This window comes from Marmota flaviventris, chromosome 11 (assembly GCF_047511675.1).
Source record: "Marmota flaviventris isolate mMarFla1 chromosome 11, mMarFla1.hap1, whole genome shotgun sequence".
NCBI classification, from domain to species: Eukaryota; Metazoa; Chordata; class Mammalia; order Rodentia; family Sciuridae; genus Marmota; species Marmota flaviventris.
The window spans coordinates 11,407,063-11,424,995 of record NC_092508.1 but is presented as its reverse complement, the minus strand read 5'-3'; the positions used below and the strand labels follow the sequence as shown (position 1 = coordinate 11,424,995).

General features: G+C 38.0%; 1 protein-coding gene and 1 pseudogene across 7 annotated transcripts in view; both read left to right on the top strand.

Moving 5' to 3' along the window:
• Positions 1-17,933, top strand: part of Rhbdd1 (rhomboid domain containing 1) — a 135,866-nt gene that overhangs the window by 22,272 nt on the left and 95,661 nt on the right. For all 7 annotated transcript variants that reach the window (XM_034635736.2, XM_071619589.1, XM_071619587.1 and 4 more), the window contains 2 exons: positions 3,672-4,188; positions 5,805-5,937. In XM_034635736.2, coding sequence (XP_034491627.1) covers positions 3,756-4,188; positions 5,805-5,937 — 566 coding nt within the window. In that variant the 5' untranslated portion in view covers positions 3,672-3,755. The remainder of the gene's footprint in view (positions 1-3,671; positions 4,189-5,804; positions 5,938-17,933) is intronic.
• Positions 9,328-10,518, top strand: LOC114097948 (vacuolar protein sorting-associated protein 28 homolog pseudogene; annotated as a pseudogene).

Below are 17,933 nucleotides of genomic sequence, written 5' to 3'. Positions count from 1 at the left end.
ATGTGGATGCTAATTCACAATAAGGCGGGGGCACTAGGAAAGAATAGCATTACCTTAAATTCTGTTTTTCCTGTAAGATTAAGTCCCTGAAATCTGCAGAGAAATCAAGTCTGAAAAATATAAAATTGGGACTCATGTAATAAAAATAATTATAGAAACCACAAGCGTAAAAGTCCATAAGTGTGTGCAGGAGAATGAGGATAGAGAAAAAATGAACACGTGAACAGAGAAAGGTGGATTGGAAGGAGAGAGAGGTTGCAGGAGAGCAAAGTGTCCAGTGGAGCAGGAGCAGTCAACCTGGGGGAATGAGAGGTGAGAAGAGATGCAGATGAGAGGAGACCTTTGGTGTGGTCAGAAGTAAGGAAAGTGTAATGTGAGCCTGGGTGCACACTGGGAAGAATGGGGAAGTTCCGTCCTTTGTTTTATGCTTTTCTTTACTAGTGATTGAAATCTAGGAGGAATTAACTATGGACTATCTATTAATTTTTTATTTTTATTCGTTGTGTGTGTGTGTGTGTGTGTGTGTGTGTGGTTCTGGTTTCTAGGGATTGAACCCGGAGGCACTCAATCACTGAACTACATTCCCAGACCTTTTACATTTTTGTTTTAAGTCAGAGCCTCACTAAGTTCTTCAGGCTGGCGTGGAACTTGGAATCTGCTTCCATGCCTGCCCTAGGTATGGGAGGAAGGGAAGCTTTTTATTAAGCAAAGATATAATTAGTTTTGATTGTCTGTTATAAATAGCCCAGCACCCATAGGACCCTGTTTGCACTGATACTGAAAGGTTTATTTTGTGATTTCTTTCTCTCTCTTTCTATAGTAGAGGTTGAACGCTGGGGCACTCCAGCACTGAGCCACATATCCAGCCAATTTTATGTGTTTTGAGGTGAGGTCTCATTAAGCTGCCAGGGCTGGCCTCAAACTTGTGATCCTTCTGCTCAGCTTCCTGATTCTTTGGGATTATAGGCTTATGCCACTACTCAGCTGTTTTGTGATTTCTTGTAAGCTGGTTATTTAATGATCAAGGCACTGTTTTTTTCATTACTCCTTTTATAAATAATGATACATTCATATATACATATATATGTATATATATATTTTCACGTGTGTGTGTGTGAGTGAGAGTGTGTGTGTGTGTGTGTGTGTGTATTATACAGGTGAAATTATTTAGAGTGATTGCAGATTCTCAGTAGCTGAAAATAAAAAGTTGACCTGAGTCCCAATATGAAAAACACCCATTTCTCCAAAGTTATTTAGGAGCTTCTCAGTTGAAAACTCATTAAATTTCTCTAATTTATGAGAATGCTGCAGAGCTAATATAATAACAAATCCATTGTAATAAAGAAAATTGGTTGTACTAGTAATGGGTGTGTATACACACATGCACACACACGATAGTTTTTCAGGGATCATTACTTTGTGTGTGATGCTGATAAGAATATACATTTTTGAGTCTTATTAGAATTCTACCATTTGCAAGGGAACTAATTTTCACATAAATGGTATACTTATTATTTTAAAAGAAGAAATAATAGCTATAATTTATTTAGCACTTTGTTTAGAGTATGTTGAAGTAATCCTGGGAGGAGGAGGTATTATTCCTAAAGTGGAGAAATTAAAGTTCAGAAAGTTTAAGTGATGTTGGAGGTCAGAGAACTAGTAAGTAAGAGAATCTTTCCCTTTATTACTCCAAATTCCATTTATTGTCCAGTGTGCTAAGTTAGAATCCTGAGGTTGTCAGATGAGTTTCTTGGAGTTGGGGGCCAGGAAATCTCCATAAGAAAGCACAGATCACTAAATGAGAACCTTTTCAACATCCTGTTCCTCATTCTTTCATTTTATATCTACACCTGACCTTTATTTTTCTTTGTGTTAAGAGGAAAGACTCTTCCCTTTTGTTTCTTTTTATCTATCTCTTGCATCTTTAGTCTGTATTTCTCCTTCTTTTGTTACTGGTTTCTCAGGAACATAGATCAGTCCTTCTCCAAAGTAAATATTCTATATTAGGCAGTAATTGCTGCAAACCTGCCCATTCCAAAATCTGAAGTAAACTGAGTACCACTTATTTATATCACTGTTCTCTGAGTCAACAAATTAGGTTGGGCTCTCCTGCAGTCACTTATACATCTATGGTCAGCTAGACAGCTTTGTTTCTGGAGCTTAGGTGCCCAGTGGCCAGGACCATCAGGTGACTGGAACATGTCTTTTTTCATCATTCAGCCAACTTGCCCAGCCTTCTCCACATGCTTGAAAGAGATTTAAGAGAAAAAAGCCTGCAAAGCCTCCTGAGGTCTAAGCTCAGAGTTCATGTGGTATCCTACCTCAAGTCCCAGTCCTCAAGCTGTTAGCTGAAACTTCTCACAGTGCCGCCCTGGCTCAGAGGGTGGGGAAGAGTCTATTGAACCATGGAACTCCTGTTGCTAGCTCCAATTCACCTTTTAAGACTGTAGTCCTATCACCACCTTGGGCAGAATTGTGTATCTGGGCCCTCAGCTCCCTCTCTTCTTGTGTTTAGAATATGTGTGGCAGTTGTTTGTTTACCTCTTAGTGGAAAGCAAGTTCCTTAAAAATAAGCACTGTTTGATTCAGGGATTTGCCATATAGTAGATAACTTTTAAAAACTGATTTTTTTGTGTGTGTGAAAATAAAACATTTAAGAAGTTGATACCCGGCAGGATAGAATATAATGTATGCTTGAATCTTAAAACCTGCTTGTTGACATCTTGAGTATTTTTAAATTATTTTTTTAGTTGTAGTTGGACACAGTGCCTTTATTTTTATTTATTTATTTTTATGTGGCACTGAGGATCAAACCTAGTGCCTAATCAGTGCTAGGTGAGCATTCTATCACTGAGCCACAACCCCAGCCCCAATCTTGAGTATTTCTATAAAAAAATAAAATAAAATGGGAAGGGTAAAACGTCCTGGCCCAGGATTCTTAGTAGAAATTGCTTACTATTTTATACATTATCTTTGTAGGCTTTTCATTAGGTTACAAGTTGTTTTTTTCTTTCTTCTTCTTATTTTTTTATTTTTTACATTGATTTTAAAAAAAATAAATGATAGCAGAATGCATTACAATTCTTATTACATGTATACAGCACAATTTTTCATATCTCTGGTTGTATATAAAGTATGTTGACACTAATTGGTGTCTACATACATGTACTTTGGAAGATGATGTCCATCACATTCCACCACCATCCATGCTAATCCCATGCCCCCTCTCTTTCCCTCCCACCCCTCTGTCCTATCTAGAATTCATCTATTCCTCCCATGCTCCCCCTTCTTACCCCACTATGAGTCAGCCTCCTTATATCAGAGAAAACATTTGGCATTTGTTTTTTTGGGATTGGCTAACTTTACTTAGCATTATCTTCTCTAACACCATCCATTTAAGGAAGACACATTATAATCTCATGATATGTGTGTCAGAAAAGCATACCTGTCCGTTAACTAGTCCATTGAAATTTGGGATAACAATTTCTATGGTAGAATGCAAAATGAAGGAAATATGTCAGCCAGCATCCTGGATGTTACTCGGGAAGACACTGACAATTTTTCTGTCAGAACAGGAAGTATGGTATACCTAACATGAGCTTATGTTTAAATGAATTTCTTATCATGTACCTGTTCTTAATTGATGGATTTTCACATGTATTATGTTTTAGGTTCAGCTGTCTGTATGGCCTCCCCATATTACTAAAATCTGACCATATTTCCTCATCACTGGGCTGTTTTCCTGATATATAATCATGCAGCGAAGATCAAGAGGGATTAATATGGGGCTCATTTTGCTCCTTTCTCAAATCATCCAAGTTGGGATCAACAATATTCCACCTGTCACACTAGCAACTTTGGCTCTCAACATCTGGTTCTTCTTGAATCCTATGAAGCCACTGTATAACTCCTGCCTTAGCGTGGAGAAGTGTTACCAGCAAAAAGACTGGCAACGTTTACTGCTTTCTCCCTTTCACCATGCTGATGATTGGCATTTGTATTTCAATATGGCATCCATGCTCTGGAAAGGAATAAATCTGGAGAGAAGACTGGGAAGTAGATGGTTTGCTTACATCATCAGTACATTCTCCCTACTCACTGGGGTGGTGTATTTGCTCTTGCAATTTGGTTTTGCTGAACTTATGGATGAGCCTGACTACAGAAGAAACTGTGCTGTGGGTTTCTCAGGTAAGGCAGACAAGTTTCTGAGATAGTAGGCATGAAGGCAGTGAAGGTCACTTGGATGCATAGGTCTCTAGTCGGTGACTCCTTAGAGGGTAAGGGTTGCTAGGCCTGCATCGTGAAGAGCATGCTGATTGGAGCACAGGAGGGACATAATTTTTGCAGCAACCGTTATATGCTGCATCATTTACTCTTTTGTCAATTTGGACTAGGACTTGCTGGAAGGTGGTTTTGTAGGAGATATCATGCTGGAACATGCACTGGCCCCATAATGGTAGGGCCACAAAAGGACCCACAGATATATTTGTGATAGGGAGTTCTCAAAAAAGATAAGTATGCCTGTGAAGCAGATTCACTGTGCACTGGTTACCATCTTGGCTAAGTCTGGTGAGACAGAATACACCCATATACAACAGATTACATGAAGAAATGTATTACTTACAGATAGGCAGCAATAGACAAGAGAAGCTGGTTCTGCAAGGCTCAGAAAGCTGCCCAGGGCAGATGGAGTCTTGACTGTATGTGTTTCTCTTATACCACAGGTGGCTTGGTTGTATTCCTGAAGGCCATGAGTTACTGAGCAAAGCTTTGAAGGACATTCTGCTAGTAGGGGACTAAAACAGAACCTGGACTGATCTGGATAGCTTCCCATTTATCTCAGGATATTTCATTTAGCACATTCCAGTTATTCTTGAGAACTGCAAGCAAGAAAGGACTGCTAACAGTCCAAGGCCACCAGGAGATCTGTCATGCATGTGCCTCTCAATTTCATTAAAATAAATGTACTACACCCTTCCATGGCACACACACCATGTTTTAGGAACCATGATAGTCACTCTATATAATATATCCTATTTAATTCACGTGGAAGATCCACAGGGAGATGGCATCCTCTTGATATTGTAGTTGAGGAAGCTAAGACCCCCAAAAGTGAGGTAACTAGCTCAAGGTTATACAGCTAGTAGGTGTTTGAACCCAGCTTGCATGACTTTAGCCATGTGGCTTCTCGTCTTTCCCCCTCATTGCAGATATTTCAGGGAACTAAAATTTCCTTGAGGACTCACAGTAGGTGTTCTAAATATTAGAATGTAAAGGGAAGGAAGGAAGTCATTAAATAAGGAAATCTAATCCTCCTTTCTACTTTCCCTGCCCTTCCTCCCCTTCCTTCTAAAAATGTATCCATATTAATCTAACTGTGGGAGAAGAAAGAAAATTTTTACACTCTGCCTTCAACATGTATGTCCATAGAGGTTAGAAAAATACACACTACTAGTAATTTTTTATTGAGTTAAAATTCATCTAGAGTAAAATTATCTGTATTAAAGTATAGAATTCAGTGGCACTTAATACCATTTCTGGTATCTTATTCTCATTTTATGTGTTATGTATTTGGTAGCACACTCTAAGTCCCTATGAACTTTTGTTAAGAAACATCAAAGGGGTGACTTCCTTGAACATTGTCTTTTAACAAAAGCTGGGTTATAAGGAATAGAAGATTATGTTTCAGTGCATGAAGTTAGATGTATTAAATAATCATTGTCATGTTTAATTAATTTTCTTTGTAAATGTAAATTCCACGTTAAAATTGTTGATATTTTTATGTTCGTTCTTTCTTTTTTTAGGAGTTTTGTTTGCCTTAAAAGTTCTTAACAATCATTATTGTCCTGGAGGCTTTGTCAACATTTGGGGCTTTCCTGTACCCAACAGATTTGCTTGTTGGGCAGAACTTGTGGCTATTCATTTCTTCTCACCAGGGTAAGTGTTTACTCTTAGGGAATAAAATGAAGAACTTGATGTTTCCATGGAGAAAGAATTGTAATAGTGATGAAGTAACAATTTTTTTTTTTTTTTTTTTTTTACAGTGAAGCTTATTTTTTAACTATAAGGATAGAATTGACTTTAATGGTTTTAATATCAGTGATTCATAGTTGTGTCATTTTGGGATACTTGGCTTAACTGAGTTTCAGTTTCCTTACCTTTTAAGTAAGCATAAGAGATCCTAATATACAGATTTGAGGATCAACATTATCAGCTAACCAAGAGTTAATTCTAATAATAATATTCCAAAGAGGTACCTAGAAATCACATAATCATAAAGATAAAAAAGCCCACAGGTGTGTTAATCTAATTTTTTTTTATTACCAAGACAGTTCATAGCTATATTAACATTTACTCTTGATCAGTCTGGACTAGGACTTGCTGGAAGGTGGTTTTGTTAACATAGCTATTAATTATCTTGGTAATAGAATCCCATAACAGAAGGTCTTACTCAGAATGCCACGTATAAAACAGATCAACTCTGAAGTGTCCTGAGTAAGAGAAAGCATGAGGCCCAGTTTCCTGTGTCATTTGGTGTGCCTGTGTCTGCCTCAGAGGCAACTCCATGAAACCTTCAGGCTCTGAGGAGCAGTTTCAGATGTGCTGAGTTAGATGTGTCGTTTCTTGTACAGATGAACACGGAGACTCAGAGGTTAAGTCTCCTGGTAGAGTGACCCCCTCCTTGAGTGCCCATCTCCTTTTTCTTTCTCTGCTTTCTGTTTAGAAAAAGGATGAGTTGTGTTATTTTTTTCTGTCTCTTCCACTTCCATTTCATTTAATCTATATCATACAACTGGAAACACATGGTTGGTTTGTTTCTTTTTACTCTGGGGACCTGACCTGGACAGTGTTTGAAGAATCAAGAATATTCAGAAAGGAGGAATTTTGTTTTGTTTCGCTCTTCTCTTTTTCAGACAGGAGTTTCACTTTGGTTTTGATTTGTGTGGCTGTGTTGGGTGTCATATCTTATTTGAGAATGTTCTTGTTGGGCTGTGTGTCAGGCCAGTAACCTTGACTCCTTCTTAAATGCTAATTTCCCATCATGGGCAGCCATTGGCAGCTGTTGTATAAATGGCAGTGATGTGGCATTGAACACCACTCATTTACAATTGTATTGTTACTTGTGACAGTTCAATAAGAAAAGCCTAACAAAATCTTCAAAGTTTTCTTTGAAAAAGGGTCCAGTGATGTCTGTCCCTTATCTGAACAGCCCTCTCTATACCTTGTCACTCACAGCTTCCCTTACTTGCTTGATGTGACTTGGTTCTCTATGTAGATGATAGGCCCTTCTCTGTGACTGGTAACACCCAACATTCATATGAAAATCACTCCCTCTGGTACTTGAACTTTTATACTATAATGAGTCCACTGAATAACAGAGCCTTTAATATTCTCATGCAACTATTTCTGAAGAACTCATCGTGTATTTCCTTTTTCTTTTAGGGTCCCTTTACATGGAAAAAGTATGGTTGCATTTTTGTCTAATATGCTTATTCTATGAGGAGGGACCTGATATTCTGAGCATGAGAATTAAATACAATTTCCTATCTTTGAAGTTTGAAAGAACAAATCTTGGTTTTTAAGGTTTGATTGCTTTGAATGATCAAATTCTAATATCCAAGCATCTAGTTATGCCTGTGTCCAAATAAAGACTGAGCTAAACACTGGTCCAGGGAACCTAAGAAGCCAGTGCTTCTTTGAGATGTATCTTGGCAGACTGGGAGAAACCAGAGCTCTCATTGCTTTGCATTGTTTTCTCTTGGTGGTTGTCAATTACAGTTTTCATTGGGGAAGCACTGTAAATCTTTAGAACAAAGCCTGCTTTTCTCAGACAACTATGTGGGCTGCCCTTTGGGAGGAAAAAAAAAAATCTGCCAAAGCAAACATTTGGTGGACCTCTATGTTTCATGAAAGCCATGAAATCGGTAATTTCTCCCAGTTACAAAGTTTTATGATTGCAAGGCACTCTAAGTAGGCACTGCAAGGAGTGGACTTGACCACCAGAGTATTCCTTGTGTGTCCTTATTTATGTGATTGCTCAGCCTCACTCTTGTCTTTTCATTTGCCTTCATGTCCTGGGACCCTGTGAGATGATTGTGTTTGAAGAGTTGTCCCTGCTTCTCAGGTGGCCCAGGAGGCCACTTGAGTAGGCTGCCTCCTACATAGACTGGGCTTCCTTCTCATCTCTCACCCCACCAACATTCTGCTGATGTAAGCAAGTGGGATCTGGTACTAAGATTTATTCTAGTTCAAATTATGAACATCTGCAATTTTTCATGAGTTTTAGGCTATCTAGGCAGAAGCTCAGAGAAATGAATGTTACCAAGAGTAAGACAGCCACTCAGTAAACACGCTAGAGGATATTGGTCAAGTGTGAGAGAAACAGGGCTCACGTACTAGCCAAGGGATCTCAGGCAAATCTTATACATCCTTTCCAAGCCTCATTTTCTTAATCTGTAAAATGGCAATATCTCGTACCTCTCTATTTAACAAGTTACTTTTAAGGAGTCAAAGAGGTAATTCATATCAAAGTGCTTTATAAATGGAAAAAAAAAAAGAGTGTTTAACCCAAATTTTGAAATAAATCACTGGAAGAAGTGTGCAGTGTCCCTAAAAGGAATCATACCTATCTTTTTCTTTTTAAAATTAATAAGTCAGCTGTTATTTAATTTTGTTTGCTTGATTTCTATTCTCCATTCCCTTTGCTCCATCTTGAATGACAGCTTTCTAAAAATGCCCCTAAGCCACTCACAAACACTAATTAAGCAGGCCATGACTGCATCTGGGCCCTGGGAGATTCTTTGGAATAATATGGTAGTTCTGAAAACATTAACCCCTTGGCTTTGGGTACTGCTTCACTGTTAATGTTTGACAAGAGTAATTACTTTGACCCTACTAAAAACTTCTTGGTTAGATTGAGCAAATGAGAAAAATATATTTAATAGCGTTTTTTGTTTTTGCTTATTTATATTTTTTTATTGTAAAAATTTTCAAATACAAAGCAAAGTAACTGAACATTTTAAAGTAAATTGTAAATATCATAATAACTTTACCACTAAAAACTTAAGATGCATGTTCTAAAAATAAAGATATCCTTTTATATAACTACATTATTTGTGTCATTCTAAGAAAAGTATCAGTGATTTCCCAATGTTGTCTAGTTGTCTAGTGTACATATTCAAATTTTTTGGGGAGTTAAAATGTGTTTTAGATTTTTTTTTTTTTTTGCAGCTGAGGAGGAGGATCCAAAGTTCACATATTATATTTGATTATTACATTTCTTTGTCCTCCTTTAGGGCAGTTCATCCCCCTTCTTATTTTCCATGACAGTGATGTTTGGAAAATATCAGATGTCTTGTTTTCTAGTACATTGCCATGTCTTTGCTTGTTTCTTTAGGGAGTTAACTTCTCTAGCCCCTGCATTCTGGAAACTCAAATTAGGTCTAAGGCTTGCTTAGATTCAGATTAAACTGATTTCTTTGCCAAGAATACTACATGGGGCTGGTGATGTAGCTGAGTGGAAGAAAGCTTGCCTAGTATGCACAAGGCCCTGGGTTCCATCCTTGATATCACCCCCCAAAAAAGAAAAAATAAAGGCAGCTCCAGAGAGGTGATGGGGCATCATGATAGGAAGGCTATAAAAGCCAGGAAGTCAGGTTGTGTCCCCGGCGCCATCTCAGGAGCTGCTGAGCTTGCCCAGGCTGACAGAGCCTGCAGGATATTTCACTGGATCCCAGCCACTCCGGGCATTGGAGCCCCAGGGAACAAGCCAGAGGTGTGTGAGGAAGCGAAGTTGTACAAGAATGCCTGGGAGAAGGAGAAGTATGACAGCATGACAGAGCTGAATGCAGTAGAGAAGACAGTGCAAGCACTGGAATAAGCATTTATCAAGAACTGCGTCACTGCCAATGAGTACACTGCAGCCTGCTCTCAGCGCTTGGTCCAGTACAGAGCTGCTTTCTGGCAGGTTCAAGGCTCAGAAACCAGCTTCATTGTGAATTCTGCCACAAGTTCTGCCTGGGCTGCCCACTAGCCACGGAGAGGGTCAAGGACGACATGGGCAATCTCAATCACTGCATTGCCAATGTTGCCTCACTTGTCATCATAGTCATGGACACACTGCACCTGGAGATCCAACATAGACAAGATCCAGCCGACCTGTGGGAGGTGATGGAGACCATGCACCATATGAGCCACCTACCCCCAGACTTTGAAGGCCACCAAACAGTCAGCCAATGGCTACTAATTGGCATCTGATGAGCTGGATCACTCCCAGATACGCCAGATGCTCTTTGATCTGGAGTCTGCCTCCAGCACCTTTAACTGCTTCCTGCACACCTGAGTCTCATCATGGCCCATGGGGGATGTGGGCTGGCTACTTAGGGGACAATTCCTCACTCTTGGCCACACCCATCCTGGACATCTTCATGAGACTTGATATCTAGAGGAGTTGTCTGTGTTTGTGTTGTGAGGACTCACCCCCAATAAAAATGCTGTCCTTCTTCCAAAACAAATAAACAAAAAGCCAGGTTTTTCCTCTATTAGAAATTATAAGTTTAATCACTTAAGGTGATCAAGGTTAAAGGGACAAAGACTTGGAGTTAGCAAGCAGTCTATGTGAGTGATACATGGACATCATTAGGTAGGTTCCCCATAACTTTAACCTTTTGGTTTTAGTATATATCAGTGATGGTTCTTGTTTGAATTGGTTATTTCAAGGAGACTTGTGAAGAATGACTTTCTGATTCTCTTATTCTTTCTATGTGTCAGTTCCCCACCCCCTCTCTTTTTTTGGTCTAGGGATTGAACCCAGGGCCTTGTGCATGCGAGGCAAGCACTCTACCAACAGAGCTATATCCCCAGCCCCAGTTTTCTCATCTTTTAAGTGATAGAAATAATTATTCCTCCTTTACAAAGTTGTTGTAGTCATGATGTGACATAATGTATTAAAGAACTTACAATGTTTCTTGACATGTAGAATTTCCAATACTGAGAATTATTTTTGTTGTGACCCATAAACTGTCAGCTGGGCCTTGGGAAACTTTCTTCAGTTCCTTCTCTATGTGGCTAAATTAACTAGACCCTTGCTACTAATATCTCAGATCTTTGCACTATTTCTTGAAATCGATAAATAGGAACTTTTAAATTTCTTACTATAGTTATTCAAATATCAGCTAGTGTTTAAGTATTTAAGGGAGAGCCAAGTATATAAGCTTCAGCAGTCAGATCTTCCAACTCAACTCTAAACCAGTGGTTCCTTAACTTTTGGGTCATAAGACCAATTTAAGTCTTAAAAATTTTTGATAATACCAAAGAATTTTTGTCTGTAGGGATTATGCCTATAAATATTTACTATATCTAAGATTAAAACAGGATTTTAAAGAACTAATATTTAGCCAATTAACTTAAATTCATAACATCATTTATTCAAATTCATTTAAAATAACAGTAATAAGCTCTGTACGGGTTGACATAAGCAAAAGTGACAAAAACAAAGTGCCTTTGACAAAGTTTAACTTTGTCAAAAAGGAAAAGTTTTTAAAACATAAACTTATCTTACAATTAAACATTGTAAGAGACTAACAATAATTAATAGTAAAACAAAGTGCCAGTGAGGTCTGTCACCAGGCAGGGACACAGTGCAGGCCCCCAGGGTGCCTGCTCAGACCCCAGAAGGGATATGAGAGCAGCCCAGGCTGCAGTCTCCCGCTGTGGAGCTGGTCAACATCACCACATACCATACCCAGAGCCCAAGTCTTGGCATCCCCCGCACCCTCTCTCACATACTGGGTGACTTGCCAGTATAACAATATATTATACTAAAAATTACATGAATGAGGTTCTCCTCCCTCTTTGCTATCCATCTCTCTCCCCTCCTGTTTCTCAGTCTCAGAGTGCCTTAGAAGCCAATTTGGCAGATTGTTGCAGAGTTGCAGTGCTTATAATCAGGTCAAAGCACAGGAGTGGCAATGCTAGCCATGGTGATAGTTCTTGGCTTAATAAAACTTTGTATATTGACACTGCTAAGATGTATGGTAAGAATGAATCTTCTATCCATGAAATTTTGAAAGAAAAAAAAAAAAAACTTCTGATAGTTTTTTGTTATGTGATTGACCATAGATAACCACAGGAAGTAGAGCTATAGCTAAAGGGAAAGGGAGGCTACTATAGTTTCCAAATCATAAGTAAATAAATGGCAGGAAAATTTTGTGAAACTTTTAAATATGTTGCTTAAGTAATAAAAATAACAGCTGATTCCTATATTTTCCAAGGAATATGATTTAATCTGTGGAGAAATACATTGATTGAAACATTTGGTTGAAAAACAATTTGTCTTTACATAGGAATGTATTTGGAAAGGATAGGAGGGAATGCTTTAATGCATTCTCAGATAATTGTGGATGTTATTCGTTGTACTAAACTAAAACTTGGCAATTGTTAGTTTCTTGAAGATTAATTCTGTTGTCGAATTTGAAACTGTATCAGTGAATCATTCCATATTTTGAAATCCATTGATTTGTCTTGAACTTGGAAAGGATCTTTTTCCTGTGTGTGATGTTCTGATATTTTTCTTTGGTAGTTTGCTGATAGATAGACTTTGTAAATTTTATAATATCAGTTTTATAATATCAAAATATCACATTTGTTAAAACCACTGCTGATCCCATCAGAAAAGTCTTAAGAACTTGAAAACTGTCCAAGTTCACAGTGGTTGAAGTTTTCCAAAATTCTGATCTCCACTTAAAAGCTCAAATTTTATCATTGACAATAAATGATGTCAGCAATTTGCCTTGAAGGCTCATTTGGTTCATTTTTGAGAAAATGTGTACCATTTTACATTTATTTAGATGGAGTTCATCATTTTTTCTTTCAAGTAAATGTGGTAAGGAGATAGTCCATGAAAAGAACAGCTAGTTTATCTTGCAGCTGAACAACCACACACATACATTTCATGGACACTGCATCTTCCTTTGCTATTTAGCTGCAATGTTTCATGCATATTTCTCATTTTATTACGTAACAAATTAAACAGATGGGTGGTAATATTGGTGCTTAATAAAATGAAAGAATTTTACCTCTTCACCAAGTGCATTCTTAAATAAAGCTTGCATTACAAAAAAAAAAAAAAAAAGCATATCTGAAGAATGCAGTGACACCTACATCCTGGGAACAAATTTTTACTCCTCACACTTCAGATAGAGCTCTAATATCCAGAATATACAAAGAACTCAGAAAATTAAACAATAAGGAAACAAATAACCCAATCAACAAATGGGCCAAGGACCTGAACAGATACTTTTCAGAGGAGGACATACAATCAATCAACAAGTACAAGAAAAAATGCTCACCATCTCTAGCAGTCAGAGAAATGCAAATTAAAACCACCCTAAGATACCATCTCACTCCAGTAAGAATGGTAGCCATTATGAAGTCAAATAACAAGTGCTAGCGAGGATGTGGGGAAAAGGGTACACTTGTACATTGCTGGTGGGAATGCAAATTGGTGTGCGGCCAATTTGGAAAGCAGTATGGAGATTCATCGGAAAGCTGGGAATGGAACCACCATTTGATCCAGCTATTCCCCTTCTGGGACTATTCCCCAAAGACCTTAAAAGAGCGTACTATAGGGATACAGCTACATTGATGTTCATAGCAGCACAATTCACAATAGCAAGACTGTGGAACCAACCTAGATGCCCTTCAATAGATGAATGGATAAAAAATGTGGCATTTATACACAATGGAGTATTACTCAGCACTAAAAAATGACAAAATCATGGCATTTGCAGGGAAATGAATGGCATTAGAGCATATTATGCTAAGTGAAGCTAGCCAATCCCTAAAAAACAAATGCCAAATGTCTTCTTTGATATAAGGAGGGCAACTAAGAACAGAGCAGGGAGGAAGAGCATGAGAAGAAGATTACCATTAAACAGGGACGAGAGGTGGGAGGGAAAGGGAGAGAGAAGGGAAATTGCATGGAAATGGAAGGAGACCCTCATTGTTACACAAAATTACATATAAGAGGATGTGAGGGGAAAGGGGAAAAAAAATCAAGGGAGAGAAATGAATTACAGTAGATGGGGTAGAGAGAGAAGAGGGGAGGGGAGGGGGGATAGTAGAGGATAGGAAGGGCAGCAGAATACAACAGACACTAGTATGGCAGTATGTAAAAACGTGGATGTGTAACCAATGTGATTCTGTAATCTGTATACGGGGTAAAAATGGGAGTTCATAATCCACTTGAATCAAATGTATGAAATATGATAGGTCAAGAGCTTTGTAATGTTTTGAACAACTAATAATAATAAAAAAATAAACATTAAGGGTTTAAAAAAAAGAATGCAGTGACTCTTGGTACTCTCTGGGAGCACTGCTTTGCTTCATTCATTCATGCTAAGACATCAGCACTTGTATACATCATTGCTTTGTGCCATGAGTGCAAATGTGAACACAGTGAAAAAGGAAGATAATTATTAATACTGTTATAAAAATGATGTTGACTTCATGAATCTCTGGAAGAGTCTTGGGGATATCAGTAGTCCACGTAGCAGTTTGAAAATTACTTCTGTGAACTCTTTTTTTTTTATTGGTTGTTCAAAACATTACAAAGCTCTTGACATATCATATTTCATACATTAGATTCAAATTGGTTATGAACTCCCAATTTTACCCCAAATACAGATTGCAAAATCACATCGGTTACACATCCACACTTTTACATAATGCCCTATTTAGTAACTGTTGTATTCTGCTACCTTTCCTATCCTCTACTATCACCCCTCCCCTCCCCTCCCATCTTCTCTCTCTACTCCATCTACTATAATTCATTTCTCTCCTTGTTTATTTTCCCATTCCCCTCACAACCTCTTATATGTAATTTTGTATAACTTCTGTGAACTCTTGAAGTTGCCTTTCTAGTCACCAGAAGGTTTCTTAACTTATATGAAAAGAAAAAATGGTGATGTTGCATCTGAATAGTAGAGCCTTTTCCAAGGGAGTGAATGTTGTCAGGGATGGGAGGGAGAGGGAAGCAGGGGAATATTTAAAATTATATATAGCTACTGAAATTGCTACTTAACTGTCAACAGAAACTGTTAACTCTATACATGAGGAAAGGCTGTTTGTCCCTCTTTTTTTACTGATATTGACTATGAAATATGTCTGTCCCATATGGGACAGAATTCCTTAGACTATATGAAGCTGCCATGCTACTTTGAGTTCTCTCCTTGCATCTGCTTACATTTTATGATGAAGTGCTTCTGGCATATTTGCCTATAATACAACATAAAGTTCTTTCTTCTCCAATGGTACTGAGGTAGTATAAGAGGAGGTTGAGTTAAGTTTGGATTCATTTTGTTTGAAGTGCCAGTTGATAAACATGGATCTAGTTACATAGAAGATTGTTGGATCTTTACCTCTGGAATTGGTGAATTTGTGGAATAACAGTTTAGAAAATGACTGTAACAACTCACCTGTCCCACATGTTCCTTTGGAACTTTGCCACTCTGCCACCAAGAGGTGGAGTTCATTTTACTTGCCCTTAAATCAAGTACATTTATGACTCACTGTAACCAATAGAATCCAAACAGGTATCACATTACTACTAAGTCAGGAAATGTTTGACCTTGTAAGCTGAAATACTTATGCCCACATGAGGAGTGCATCTTACCTGACTCTGCCTTCCGTCTGTGAGTTGGTGGTGTCACTGCCAGGTATGTGAGTGTATGGCATTTACCTTCAGTTGCTGAGTCACCCCAGCCTTGGGTTTTCACTTGAGGCTAAACAGGATGGAATAGAGGCTGGACACCCCTTGGTGCTCTTTATCAATTCCTGATGCATAGAATTTGAGTCCAAGAAAATGGTTTTTGTTTTATATATAAGCCACTTCATTTGGGGGAGATTTGTTTTGCAGAAGTAGTGATGGCAGCAATGAGTTAAATGAAAAGAATGCAAAGGCAGTGTTTAGGGAGTTAGTGAGGACAGGAGAGTGAAGGGAAGAGAACAAAAGAGAAGGCTTTTCCTGAGCTACTGTCAAACAGTAAGTTGCCAACAGCATGCTCACCTGCCAATGTAGGGCTTTAAAGCAGTAGCTTCCACCTCTGGTTTCTCATGCTTTAAGGAGCAATGAATTGATTTGAGTGGGTCACAACTGGCATCCCAAAAAACGGAAAAAGAAAAGGAAAAAAGACATAGAAATATTAATGTTGCATGTAGTAAGTATAATTTCAAGGAATTTGCCTTCAGCTAGAGATCCATGTGTGCTAGGTCAAGTCTCAAATGAATTTTTATGTGGAACAGGAAAAATATGAGAAGAACAGTTTTAAAGCAGTTATTAATTGCTTAAACTAAATTTAAATATATGTATAATATCAGCATCATTTATTGTCTTTAGCAGAAAAGAGAATTTGATTGTCAGGACTTTGGTGATAATGAGAATAATAGGCTGCACTCACAGATTTCTACTCATCTATTAACCTTTGTTACCACAAGCACTGTTTGTTCCTAAGCCTACTCATGACTGCTCTCAAGATAGCTCTCTGTATATGGAAGTAACTACTGGTAGATTTATACTTCACCTAAGTCAGAAATGCTAATAATAGGTTTTAAATTATAAAGAAAGTTATTAATAAAGCCTTCTGAAAAATGGAAGAAGAGTTATCTACAACAGAGGAGGAAATGAGATATAAAAATTAACACATTTCTCCAAATGTAAGCCTAACATATCATCATAAACTTTTTGAAATATCAAAGTATTTCTAGCTGCTTAGTAGAAAATAAAACAAAAACCAGTGGATATCGAGTCAAAATATACATCAGGAGTTTGTGTAAACAAGCAAATAACAAATATGTAAATCTAGTGATATTTGGATTAATTATGCTTGGGAGAGAAAGCCTCTTTTACAGAAAGACTCACTTTACAGAAATGATTGAGAACTCAAGAAGGAAATTTGATGATCTCAGGGTTTGGTCAGTATATGTGGCAGCTCACTGAGAGGTGGAAAGGGCTGCTGTTTGGAATTCAGATTATGCAAAGATAGCTGAAGTTGTTTTTCAAGAAGTTATGCCAGTTTATTGGATTATTTTTGACTGTTTAGCACAAAGTGGTCTGTGTGTATATGTACACGTGTTCATTGTCCAGGATGAGAGTTTCCTGAAAAATAATTTTTCTGTTTCTATGGTAGCTGGCATCACATAATTTATCTTTGTGTCTATTGGGACTATCACATTTTTCTCATAATCTTGGATGACAAATTTACATAGAATGATACTCATCCTTTGTTTTATTTCATGGAAACATGTTCTCACAACCTGTTAAGGGTTCAGTTTAAATCAGTATTCCAGGACTGTCCAGAGCAGATTAGTAAAGTAGGGGAAATTTTTCTTCTGCATTCCTTGCGTGTTCATTTGTATATTTCCTCCCTTTCTTCTGTATAGGCTCCCATAATGGAAAGTTACTTGAGTCCTTTGTAAGAGTTAATTTGTCCTGCTTCTCAGGAGGGCATGCAGTGAATAGAACTCAAGGTGCAAGCAATACTTAACCCCAAATAATGATTCCTTAAAATTAGATTTTATAAGATGAGAATGAGAAATTTCCAAGCAAAAAACTTTTCCTCCCACTATAGTTGGAACTCATTGAGGGAAAGGGGGAATATAAATTATCTCCCTGGCTCTGGAGGCCAAGCCTGTAGAAAGAGAGAAGGCCCAGCCCTGTCCTACATAGCTGGACTGAGTGATTCACCCATTCCCTGACCACTGTGGGAAGAATTTAGAACTTAATGGGAATTGCACGAAGAGCAGAAAAGACTGTTTTATCTGACTGCTGGTGCATTTTCTTTAGTTACTCTTTTCTAAGAGATTTAATGTATCAATTTTTTTTTTGGGGGGGGTAGTGGTTTGGGGGAACCACGGATTGAACTCAGGGGTACTGG